Here is a 13,804-nt window from a genome sequence, read left to right as displayed (position 1 = left end):
TCTATCAAAGGATTTTTTTCTCCAAAAAACTGAGTTGTGACCTGTATTGTGCTTTCTTTAAGTAAGTTAAAACTCTTTATGTTTTAAAACTGGGGGAAAAATATCTAAATTACTATTATTGTTTTTAAAAGTCGAACATGCACCAGTTTCACAAATGGCAGTGAAAAAGTCATATAAAAAAATTTGCCTTTCCTTTTGTTTGGGGACAGAAAAGCATCAATTCATTCACATATACAAAATGACAATTTTTACACAAAGTATTTCATTAAATAATGACAATATGACACAAAATAAATTCGAAATATAAAATTTACATAAAGTAATAAATAAAATGTTAATGATGTGCTTCAGGCTAAAGAAGTTACATTAAAGTAAAATAATAATTTTAAAAAAAAGCATTTATAATTCAACATGAAGAGTAATTTGCATTGTTGAAAAAATTAAATTTTATAGTATTAAATTAGACAATTACATTGTGAAACATTTATAAAAATTTTGTTTAAAATTCACTACATTTAAAATTATTTCCTCTTATTTGATAGTATTATTGCCATTACTTTACAACAGAATACACAAAAATATATGCATTTAAGAGCTACTTATATTACTATTTATATTTAGCGTTTAAACAATCAAAATAACTAATTTATTAAATCTTAAATGATGTATCCTAAAATTACTTTTTTTAATACATATTAATATTGATATGTAATATAACACTATGTTAAAATTAATGTATTTTAATACAAAAATTTTTAATTTGAATAATTAAATATCTTTTAGTCACAGCTATTAATAAAAATGTAATATTTAAATAACCATTTTTTAAAAAAATTATAAACTTTAGATCATAGAGGGAGAAATTCGCTAACAAATTTAGATAAAATGAAAAGAAAAAAATTATTATATTAAATATAATATAATATTATATAAATTATTATACAAAATTTTTTTTTTACCATACTCTTCATGCCTGAATTGTAAAACAAACAAAGAGATGTGAAAAATAGTTTTATTAGAATATTGCACTTTCCATTCACATTCGCAGCCTTAATTCGAGAATCCATCTTTTTCATACAATAATAAAATCTTTATATAATAGCTTTCAATATGTAAGTATTTACAGTATGAGTTTAAGTACTTTAGTATGAATAAAAAATGCTCTTTAGTTAGAAAAAATTAAAAAGAAAAGAAAAAGCATCAGCTTTTTTTGTATGTCTTTTTAAAAAAAATGCATACAAGATGAAAAGAATGTGAAAATAGGAAACAACTCTAACCCAAGAAATAATCAGCTCTGTACAATCTATAATCAGTTATAATAAAATAATTTGTACAAGGCAAGAGAGCCAAAAATATTGTTCAGCAGCCCTCTATGGTCAAACACAAAAAAAAAATTCTGAAAAATACTAAGACATTGTACAAAATTCGCATCGTTAAGACAGTCTACATGAAACAAGTTTAACATTAAAAACACTAAATGTGCAATATAAATAAGTGAGCCAAAAATATCTACTATAAAACTACCGATCACCAATCGAGAACAAAATCGGAGCACAAAATTGGCAGTAATAAAATCTCGGCATTCACAAAGTTAAACCAAATCGTTTCCGTAACAAATTAATTCTCTCAGAAATATATATCCCTGCTCTCTATTATTTTGTACAAAATATTTACTATTGATAGCAATAAACCTACACCATAAGCTAATCGGAACAAATTGTTCGGCTAAGAGCCACGCATAGTATCTTCCATATCACATTTCATCTCTAAAATAAACCTCATTTTTTCTCCTATTCTAAAAAAAAGTTTCAATGATGAATGGTATTTGTCGATGTAACATTGTAAACGAAGGAATGACAGCACCGTTTTGATATCTCAACAAATCAGATATCGCAGTTCACCGGTTGATAAATGTGCTGAAGTCACATGATGAAGCTGTACATGAGGAGGAAGCCACGCTTCTTTATAAAGTACAATTCCACTGCTACTCGAGTGGAAAATAACTTCTCTTTTTTTATTAAATTCTCAAAAAATTAATAATATTAGTCATCCATCCAAAATAAAAATGAATTTCGAAGAACTTCTGGATGGCGAATTTTTTCTTTTTCTCCTTCTTTTTGCCATTTACTTGAGTTCATCAGCTAAACAAAAGCTGAGGTACCCTTTATTTTAATACTTTAAACTCTGGCACTGTACAGAAAATGAAGAAATGATGGGAGGAAATGATCACATGCTTTCAATCGAGAAGAGTTCCTTGTGAAGAGCCGGGAATTCGAGGTGTGGTGCTGAACACCTGAACTTGGCCAGTGTTTCCATGTGCAAAGAACTCAAATCACGCAGGTCGACCAGTTTTCCCATCAGGATGTCGAATGCACGGACATCTCCTTTATATGGTAGCTTATGAGTCTGATCAAGTTCATACTTTAAGGCCTTTAATATTGCTTGATTTAGAGTTTGTACGTCAAGAATATTCTTTAGCCCAGGACGGTCTGGAAAAAAAACAAACATATACAGTTAAAATTGTAGAAAGAAACATTTGGAGCCTGATAATTTAGTCAAAAAATTAAAACAAACATTTAGCACAAAAATATATAGTAGAAAATTAGAATGAAGATTTAGAGCAAATTAAAAATCAATTAGTATTGTAACAGATATCTATATTAATAATATATTTTAAACATTTGGTGCAAATCTTCCTTTTACAAAAAAACAGAAGGCTCTATTACAGCACAAGCCTACAAGACTGGGCTCTGGGTGTAAAGAGGCACAAAATGTCTGTAGTTAATATTCATTTTTAACCATATTTTTTTTTAATTCTTTCTCTATTGATTAATCAAGATTTGATATGCATACTTCTACATTTTGTAAATAATATTATGACTCATTATTATTTGCTTTAATGAACATATGCTAATTTATATGCTTATGCAATATTGATACACATATAAATAAGAATAAGATAATTGAAATAAAAATAAGATAATTGGAACTGGAATCCTATTTTCAAAAAATACTATTAGCATTCTATACAAGATTCATAATTTAGAATTTCTTTATGGCAACAAGGTAATATTTTAACAAAAATTATACTATTTTTGCTAAATTTTTGGAATTTTTATAAAAACAGCAAGTTATTTTTAAATTGAGATTTCCTTGATTTGAGAATAAAAAATAGTAGATTTCTAAAGAGGGCACTATATGAAAGTTCAGATCCTTTTAATATCACGACAAATGACCAAAAATTAGGAAGAAAATCACTTTTTATTTGTTCAGAAAAGTCAACCCTGATCTGTAATTAAACATACAACAGAATAAAAGTGTATACAACAGAAAAAGAAAAAAGGTTTTGATTAGTTTTTGTTATTTTATAGCTCAAGGAATCATTTTACAATGTTGTGCACGAAGAGTTTTTCTAAATGAACTATTATTAAAGAGAATATGTTCAATATATAGTGTTAATTAATAAGGTATACCTATTTCCTAGCTAGACTTACCAAGTCAGTTTATGGCTGATGTGTTCAGCTCATTTTTAAAAATTAAATATGCTGCATTATATGCTTGCTGTTTAATATGCTGCATTTATGTTGCTTTAACATTATATAAAAATATAGTGCATTCAGTATGTGGCAACTGCAGAAAATGAAACTGGATACAGTGGATATGAACTAATGTTTGTAATAATGAAGGCTGTGAGATTTTATATTAACAAAACTGTCATTCTATATTAAACAAAAAGTGAATAAATAATAAGGATAATACAGCGGGAAAGAAAGATATATTACTTAAGAAAAGCTAACGATTACAAATGTTAAATTATTTTATAATTTTCATGAAATATTAATAAGGTATTGCAGAATAATCATAAACATGAAGAGGTAATTACAGATGATAAAAAAAGTAATACCTGGTTGAAGTAATACAGAAGCTGAATATAGAGCTAGTTCAGATTCTGTCAATTTCAACTCCGCAATACTTTTAGCCATTTCAAAAGTATTATTAACCAATTTCATTTCAGATGTATCTACAAAGAAATTTTAAAAAATTAGACACAAAATTTTTAATAAAAAAATCAATTAACGACACTAAAATGCATTTATATAGAAAATTACATATATATTTGGTGAAAACTTCATTAAATGTTATTAAATCAAAGATAATTAAAAATGTAGAAAAAACTGACACTTGAAAATCCGTGTAGAAGATCATTTAAGCAGTAATAGAAGGATTTATATTCAGCATATATATATACCAGGGTTGGCAAGGTTTAGGACAGAATGGATTAATCCACGGTTTAAACCGTCCTGTCCAAAACCCCTTTGTCTTAAACTGTCCAAAACCCTTTAACACAAATTATGTCACAATTTTATCTGAATCTATTTTAAGAGGTAAAATAAACATAGAACTAATAACATATTGATAATTAAATATACCAGAGAATATTTGTTTTTAAAAGTATAATGTTTTATTAATATTGTTTGACTCTTCAATTTAAACAAAGGAAGATTAATCAGTAATCAAGTTCAATTGGTCCTCTCATTCAATAGTACATAACTGAAGTTTGGCCTTGCCATACAGGTTAAAATATTAGGGACTAAGTGCTTGGTTCGTCATAAACAGGTTTATTTATCTATAGTACTATTCAAGAATACTTTTATTTCATTCATGTTCAATTCTTTTAGCATAGTGGTGATACATCACCAGTGTCAGTAACTGAAACTGATGTTATGCCCTTCAAAACTGTTAATACATTTTTCAGTTATTTTGTATTTTCAATTTAAACTAATATATTTATACTTAAAAACAAATTTTTTAAAAATAGATGTCTTTTTTATCATCCTGTGATGCAAAAATTATAACATTTTTTTAAAAAAATATTGTGAAAAATAAAAGGTTAATTTTTAAACAAATTTAGTATTTTTTTTTTTTTAAGAATCCTTATTTTTTAATATTGCATTATTTATCCCTATGAAAAAACATTATTTATCAGTATTAAAAGCATATTTATATTTAAAGGATTAGGTATTCACTTTTGTTGTTCAATGAATTATGGAGTTTCAAAAATTATAAACCTTTGCCTATTATATTATATTATTTTCTTTTGATAAGTTAAAGTAAATTGTACAAAAAATATCAAATATTTATTGATACATGTAATTATTATGTGTAAAATGATTACACCTATAGAATTTTTTACCTTTTACCAAAGTTCAAGGTTTTACCCAGTTTAGGACAGTTTTATCCAGTTTAGGACAGTTTTACCCAGTATAATACAGTAAAACCCACGTGTCCTGTCCAAAACCAGTTTAGGACGTCCAAAACCCCAACCCTGATATATACATATATCAGGGCTTGAAAAAACTCAGAAATTTTACCTGTCCCCGGGGACAGCTTGTCCAACAATGTACCCATCCTTCTTTGAAACTAACCCGTAGCTTCTAAATATGTTGCTGTATTTTTAGATTAGAGAGTCATTTTAGGAAGGGAGGCGCTAGACTTTTGTGAGATAACAAAAATTGAAAATGTATCACGAATATTAACGGGAAAATGGCCGTCCGTGCGGGCGTCGGAATCGAGAAATTCGCTGCCCGCGGGGAATTTTTGACCGCTGAGGACGGGTGGTTTTTCGAGCCCTGATATATATATACATATATAGTGTTCCCCTTAAGCTCTTTGAGAAAAAGGCCCACTCTGCTTTCATTTTGATTCCAATAAATGTCCTCTAATCACCATTAATTGAAAAATTATTTTTTTTATAATTTTCTTGCATTATTATAGTTTTTCTCTACAAACAATAAGTATGATTATGAGTCAATTTTAGGATTTATGATACTTTAAAGTAAATTAAATATACACATTGGAGGCAGCTGTAAAAACAAAGTAAACTTCTAGCATTGAAAGATATATAACTACATTATATATGTATAACTTGCGTTCTTTTCAAATAAAAAAAGTACTCATACAGCTGTTGTTAACACATAAATATATAGTATAAGATGAAAACAAACTATTTCGAAAATAAATAAATAAAACATAAATTTAGGAAAAAACATTGCTTAGATTAAAATTGGAGGAAAAGAAATTACGACATAACTTAATTCTTTAATAAAGGATTTATTTATAGGAAAACTCATCATCATAAACAAATTTTTTTAATGACTGAATGAAAAAGATATGAAAAAAAATCATCTAAAATAAATAAATAACAGATCAAAAATCAAATTAGAATTTTGAAGATACACAAAAAATCCAATCCCATTCATGAATATTTTCCTTGATTAGAAAAAAAAAAAATCTTTATTTTAATTCTAAGAAGAAATAAATGGAAGAAATTTTTATGATGATGATTACCTGCTGTAGTGAAAGCTTCTGATGGCATCATAACCTCTCCATACATTACATAGCCAGAATGTGTGTCAACATACCTGCTCATTCTTAATACACTCATTTCAAAGCTACCTGCAATTCGAAAATAAACAAAATTAAATATGTATCTGGGATATTTTTTTTAGTTTTAGACATAAAATTTGATAACTAAAACAAATAAAGACGTATTAAGGCAATAAATCAATAAATATATAAATAGATATAATACAATATTATAAATTGAAATTCTCCATGTCCCCATTAATTTTTGCAGAAGTGAACGATAAAAATTGCAGCTTAAGAATTTCTGTAAATGAGTAAAAAAAATTAACTTCTTACAATATTTATTTACCTATTTGATAAGAGGTAATAATTTCAAAGGCTAAGCAATCCAAAATACATACATTTTTATTAGTTTTAATGCTCCAGAAAATTTCAATTTTTTCTCATGCGAGTAAGAAGTACTTTAGTGCATATTATTGTGTTAGTAAATATTTGTATCTAAAAATTATTTTAAAGCATTCCAGACCCAGACTAATTTCCAGCCAGGCAACCTGTTCTAGACTAATATTGCAGACATGATTAATAGGAAAGTTTAATGATAATTAAAATGATCTATATAACACAAAATTCTATAAAACGCAAAGCCCCTGATTTCAAGATTAGCAATATAAAATCTTCTACTGCACATATATATAACTATGAACAAAACTTTTCTGGAAAAAAAATGCTTGCATTCATAAGTATCTTGTTAAAAAAATATGCAACTGTTTGTCGTTGGTTTTACATTAACTTTCTGACTGTCATTAAGAAAATAGATATCATTAAATGACATTAACTCATACATATTTCACTTTGCTAAGCAATTTTTAAGTAGTAAGATAATTATCTAAATTTGGTCTCAATGGCTGTTTAAAATTTCAAATAATTTTAGATTGATCATTCAACAGATTTGTAATAGGGTTTATTCACAGGCAAAAATTTGAAAGAAAAAAAATTTAAGACAATTTCAGATATTTTCTGTTTTCCTAACTCATAGAAACACAGATTTATTTAGAAGGCAAGCAAAATTTAAGTAAAAGAAAAAATAAAAAGGTTGAAATAAACTAATAAAAAGTTTAAGATAGCAGCATTGCCAGATCTCAGAAAAACTTTGACTGATGAGAAAAATAAATCAAATGAATTTAAGCATAAAAACAAACTTATGGTTAAAAAATTGCAATATTTCTATATTTACATACTTAAAGAACCTCTTACGCAAATAATATTAATCAATACATTATACAACAAATAATGTACTTGTAAAGAAAAGAAACAATATTTATTCATAAAATAATTTAATAAAACTAATAGAATCCTTTCAGTTTGATAAAGTAGATACTGAATGGTAAGAATGAAAATTCAAAGATTAATGCAAATTTCAATCTCTCTTTAATAGAAATAAAAATGAATAAATAAGTATAACAATGCATTGATTTCTTTTTTGAATTGTCCTCATAAAAATTTGGTAGACTTATAAAATTTCAAAATGAAATATCTAGTTTTAAAGCAATTGCAAATATTTTTATTAGAAAATAAATATATTATAAAAATGTTGTAATATTAAAAAATAACATCATCATTACAATTAAATAAGAAAATAAATTTTTAAAACATGCTATTAAAGNAGTGTCCGATTTGAAGAGGTAGAAAATAACGTTTCAGGGCAAAAATGACTGTCCGCGTCCTGTTAAGGGAGTGTCCGCATTGCGGAGACCATACATAATGGTTTTTTCATAGAAACTTTTCGGGGAATTAAAAATATGTCCATATTTAGAGGTGTCCGTTTTGTAGGAGTGTCCATAACAGGAGGTTTCACTGTATACATTTTTAGTTTAAAAAAAAACATAAAAAATAAATTCAAAAGATAAGATCTGTTATGTAATGAAATAAATAATAAATGGATTTATACAAATAATGTTTAAAAGATATGATTTAATGATTATAGTAGAAATACGTACTGGCTTTAAGTAATAAGATCTGGTCGTCTTGTGAAAGTTTCATGAACCCTGGTACCATTTTGGCAAACTCTATCAACTGTTGAATTATGTTTGTAAGTTTTTGAGCGCAATCTAGCCATAGCTGTTCATGATCCTGTGAAAGAAGAAACACAAATGTCAATATTATTGATGAAAATAATGCCTCCTAGAAATGACAGTAGTAAAAAAAGAGAACATAAATATTAATTATCTGTAAAATATAATTAAAACTTTTCTTTTCAGAGGAAAATTGATGAATAAAATCAACTAAATTTTCAATATGTATTTGAAAATATTTTCTTGACAAATTATGTATAAACAATAAAAGCATAGCAGTAAAATTAAATTGTTCTTGGTTTAAAAATATTTTATTGAAAATTCTACTATCATAAGGTATTTATGGAAAACGTAATCATCTTCAATAATTGGAAAGCTTAGTAGGAAGGTTTTAAATTACAATATTGAAAAAACTGAATTTTCTCCAAGAAATGTATAACTTTAGTCTTAATTATGCAACAATAATTTAATTTGAAGACCTCAGTGGATACAAATTCAAATTCATTTGGGAACTGACAGTCAAGAACAACTTTGATAAGTTTCCATTTTGATGAAAAATTTAAAAGTCAAAATTGTGAACACTATGATGCAAACAGTTTAAAAGAGCGTTAAAGATTAATAGAATTTAACAGTAGGAAGCTGGCACAATTTTTATTTATTTCTCAGTTTTGCTGATTATAAACTAGTTTGCTCAAATTCATTAAGATATCATACGATAAACTATCACTTGAAATTAATATTTATTAGTTATCAGAAAAAAGGAAACTAAATCATCTGAGTGGAGTGGATATTGTGAAGTTTACATTTTGTACAGGAAATAGTATTGAAATAAACTTTTATTAAATAATTGAATCACTTAGTTAATTACACTTAGAAATTTCTCGTAATTAGCACAACAGAAAATACAAATAAAAACTTGATCAAACACTTGATAAAAACTTGAAATCAAAACATTTTCATAAGTACAGAACAGAATTTTAGTATAGAACTCAGAACATTTTTTAAACAAATAATTGAAACTTTTCTCCCCTTTACTTTACTAAAACACATACTTCTTTTTAAAGGCTTAATCATTTCTTAAGTAACAATTATCTGCAGTAAAAAAATAAATCACTAACATAAATCACAAAACTTAATAATTTAACATTATTATCTTATAAGAATTAGAGTGTATAGTAATATAAGCTTTTAGTATATAGGTTTAGCATTGTAAAATAATTAATACAATCAGCTGGGTGCATGCTTTTTTAAAACTCACCAAGAGAAATATAGCAGCTTTTAATTTTATCAGAAAACTTTAATGGCTGTACCAGCTTCTACCTTTTTTCACTAACTAACAACGATATATAGCATTAAAACATTTTGATAAATTCATGGAAATTAAATCGATACATCATTTTCTTAATTTGCTGTGATTCAGGGTTTTAAAAAGTGAACTTATGCAGCATTGAAAAACACAGTAAGAGTATGGTATTAGAAAAGTTTAATATGAACAAAAACTTAATGAAAGAATACTCTACAAAACTCACCATGCTCTTGTATACAAGAATCGATGTGACATCTGTAGGTTTCCTAAACACTTCTGCAACCTGCTCACTTGTGTATAAGCAAGTCCTCGTGTGCGCCTCGGTGAGAGTTTTCGTTAAAAGTTCTAAAAATTAAACAAATTTGTAAAAATTTAAAGAAATTATTAAAACTAATAAGTGAATGTTAATAATAAGAGAATACTGAACAACACTAAATTTAGCTAAATCATGGTATAAAATATGCCAGGCTACGTATGTAAACTGCTTAAAGTCAGATATTTAAGATTTCGGAAAGCAACTTAAATGTTACAAAAGCTCTAAAAATAAATACCCCAAAAATATAAAAAAAAACTTGTATTTTTTTCACTTCACAAATCATAGTAAAAGGATAACTTAGCTTATATCATAACAGTAAAATAGCAGACCAAATTCTACACCCCAAAATTCTTTCTGAACCACAAAATATGCCATTTATTACTATAGTGTTCAGAATGTAAAATTCAGTGCAAGAAATATAAGAAAGCTAAATAATATGTACATATTTGTAGATTAAATTAAAACAGATCATAAACAAAATATTTTATGTGATAAATCAAACTGTAAATAAAATTTTGATTCCATCAACTAAATGTTGCATTCATTTTTATAAAATCTTTTTCAGCTAAACAGATGTAGATATAAAAAAAAAAAAAAAATCAGGTAAAGTTATTTATACAAAACAGGAGGTAAAAAAAAAGAGAGAGATTAAAAGCATTGCTTAGTGATGAAACTAATACCTATTTGTGTTACACAAAAACAAAAACCACCAAAACTTCCTATGGTTAGCAAGGGTGTGCCAAGGAGATTCTAACCACATCGTCAACCACTTAGGATATTTTACGTCATTACTGTGGTTCGAGCAAGCAAATTTCATATCAACCAGGGTAACCTTTAGTGGGAAGTGAATGTTCTATCCCCTTAGCGACTGCAGCCATAGCAACAATTTTGTTTTATAACCATCACTGAACAGCTGAACCAATTTTGGGCTTATGACTACTAATGTTCAACTCCGTAGCCTTGTAATTTTGAGCAACCTAATCCAGAAGACAAGGGAACTCCTGGTTCAAGTGTTGTGAGAAATTAACCTTCGTATAGGAATTTATGACAGAACTAACTCGCATTTGAGTGACATGGGGATAAAAACCACGAAAACTTTCCTCAGTCAGTCAGCATTTCTCCTACAATCAAAGAAACTCCTTGTATGTGACTGTGTTTGGCAATCAATGGTAAATCAGCAAAAGGTATGTCTAGCCTCTGATTTTACTAACTTCAAAATTTTTCTGTAACACTATAATATGTCCTAAACTTGGTTCAATTAAACTCTCGCTTTCGTCTTTTTACATCTATAACCACTTTCCCTCAACGTTTTCAGTCATGGGTTGCAATGTAATTTTGAATTTGATTTACCCTACATCCCCTAAGAGCATTGTTGCAATATTTTTGAGACACCCAGCATAATAATACACATCTTACGCCCGTATTCACCATTGACCCTAACCATAACCCTCGGAACGAGNTTGAGAAACCGACGGTCAAAAAATAATGGTGGAATCGCTTTTGAACTGTCGGTCAAAGTTTCCGAACCGGGGGTTTCGTAACTGGGAGTTACGCGCTAGGTCAGAGTCAACGGTGAATACGGGGGTTAGTGTTACTAGCATGAAAATTGAAAATTCTGCTAACCTAAATGGGAATTTGTAGTCATAGGTCCAGGAGGTACTACAGTAATGAGTAGACTATTGGCGTCTGCAATAGGCTCTAGCTGCTGTTGAGGATCAAATGTTGTGCTATCCACAAAATCTGTGCTGCCAAGGTCGAATTGTATGGCTTGTGGAGTGTAAGTATAACCATTAGCAGGAAATGTGTTTAAGTCACCATTATAATTATACCTACAAAAAAGAAGAAATTAAAAGAAAAACATGGTGTTCTTTTTGAAGTTTGCATTTTGTTTACTAAATTCGCATGCAACTTTTAATTAAGTAATAATAATATTAAAAAAGCAAACTAAAAAATATACATCATTAAATGTTTTTCACAAACTAAAATAAGTTCATTCTAACATAGGTCGAGATTAACGATGGCCACTGGCCGACTAAATATGAAAACAAGGCAACAAAAAAATTGTGTATCAGACACCACTTTTTCGTCAAAAATGCACCTTGTAAAATTTATTTATTTGTTGTTTATTTTAAAAATAAATATAGAATCATCGAGTATTTTATAATAATCTGAAAATTAATTTAATTCACACTTGTTTCTTAAATTTTTCTTTCATTTTAGAAATGCACCTTAAAACGCTTCCCATATTATACCCTTGCATTAATAATATTAGGTTTATTTAATCATTTAAAATTTTTGAAAAAATACTACAACTGACAAGCATTAAAATGTCCTAATTTTGCCCTTCACATTCTAAACAGCAATACTAATTTTTACATTTTAATATGAATAATTAATTGTTAGAAACTAATAATATTACAAAAAAATTTTTTTTAGATAAATCTATTTTGTGCACAAATTTATATAGAAAAATAATCTATATTAGATAAGAATCTTTATTAGATAGAATTATCTATATTTTCATTACTTCTATCCTTAAAAAAGAAAAAGACTGATAAATTTGCTTTTAATGATTTAGATAATTTTCCTTTAATGATTTTTTAATGATTTAGAAATTTTCTTTTAATGATTTAGATATAATCTATATTAGATAGAATTATCTATATTTTTATGACTTCTACCCTTAAAAAAGAAAAAAGGAAGACTGATAAATTTTCTTTTAATGATTTAGATATTTTTTTATCAATTAGAGGCATATTTAAGAAAATGACTTATCAATCAATCAATAATTAAATATAACTAAATCAGTACATTATCATGATCAGTATGCAAAAGAACATGTGCCAATAACAAAATGAAACCTTTTCTTTTTATAAATTAAGACAGCAGTGAAAACAAATTAAGAAACATTTTAATACATTTTAAAAAATCAGATTCAATATATATAGGAATACAAGAAAAAAAAAATTTCTTTCTGTTTTACACTAACCATGCTTGTTCACCTGAATTTTTTAAATAACACTAATTTAAGACCTGTGGTGTAAAGCAGGGACGTGGAGCCATAGCTTTCCTAAACTATGTTTTCTCCGGAGCTGAAGCTCTAAAATTTCCCATGCTCCAACAATTTCATTGTATCTAACAGACACTCAAGAAGCTGAGCCTATTGTAATGCATTGTCTGTTAGCAAAGTTGCCGTTCTCAGCATTAAAAAACATTTATAATGATTTATGATCAAATTTGAAGTAAGATTCATTAGACTAAATTTTTTTTTTGAAATTGGACATAACACGAAGAATTAAATTAAGTTCGCACTTTTTGTGTGAGCTGATGATCATACTATTGTTTAAATATTCTTTCAATAATAAAAATTTTAAATTCAAAAAGTGCATAAATATAAAGTAAAATAGTCAGAGCCTTAGCTTATAGCAGGAGCTTCAGCTTATTATCTGGGGTGGAATTGAACATCCAAAATTTTTTGGCTCCAAGTCCTAGATGCAAATTAAGTTTGATAATTGTGCCTTGTTTTTCTTTAACTTTCAGTTCATGACCAGAGATAAGCATTAACTTAAAAATAATAATAATTAATTAGTTATTTTCCAAATTATTCTTTTGAATTAAAATGTCTTCTTTTCATATTTGGATATACAATTCAAATAGATTAGAAAAATAAAATAATCGATTTCTAAAAATTAAAGACTGTTCAATTTTCTAATCTAAAATAAATTAACAACTTTCTGTTATATA

At 27.1% G+C, this 13,804-nt stretch overlaps 1 protein-coding gene across 2 annotated transcripts in view; it reads right to left on the bottom strand.

Annotated features, from left to right (window-relative positions):
- Positions 1–2,095: 2,095 nt before the first annotated feature.
- LOC107438298 (Hormone receptor 3) overlaps positions 2,096–13,804 on the bottom strand; it is a 111,889-nt gene continuing 100,180 nt past the window's right edge. For both annotated transcript variants that reach the window (XM_043046612.2, XM_043046613.2), the window contains exons 5-10: positions 11,684–11,889; positions 9,968–10,089; positions 8,364–8,496; positions 6,349–6,456; positions 3,905–4,021; positions 2,096–2,489 (exon numbers count right to left, since the gene is read on the bottom strand). In XM_043046612.2, the coding sequence (XP_042902546.1) occupies positions 2,227–2,489; positions 3,905–4,021; positions 6,349–6,456; positions 8,364–8,496; positions 9,968–10,089; positions 11,684–11,889 (949 nt within the window). In that variant the 3' untranslated portion in view covers positions 2,096–2,226. The remainder of the gene's footprint in view (positions 2,490–3,904; positions 4,022–6,348; positions 6,457–8,363; positions 8,497–9,967; positions 10,090–11,683; positions 11,890–13,804) is intronic.

This window comes from Parasteatoda tepidariorum, chromosome 1 (genome assembly GCF_043381705.1).
Source record: "Parasteatoda tepidariorum isolate YZ-2023 chromosome 1, CAS_Ptep_4.0, whole genome shotgun sequence".
Classification (NCBI taxonomy): domain Eukaryota; kingdom Metazoa; phylum Arthropoda; class Arachnida; order Araneae; family Theridiidae; genus Parasteatoda; species Parasteatoda tepidariorum.
The sequence above is the reverse complement of the archived record's forward strand: the minus strand, read 5'-3'. Positions and strand labels throughout refer to the sequence as shown.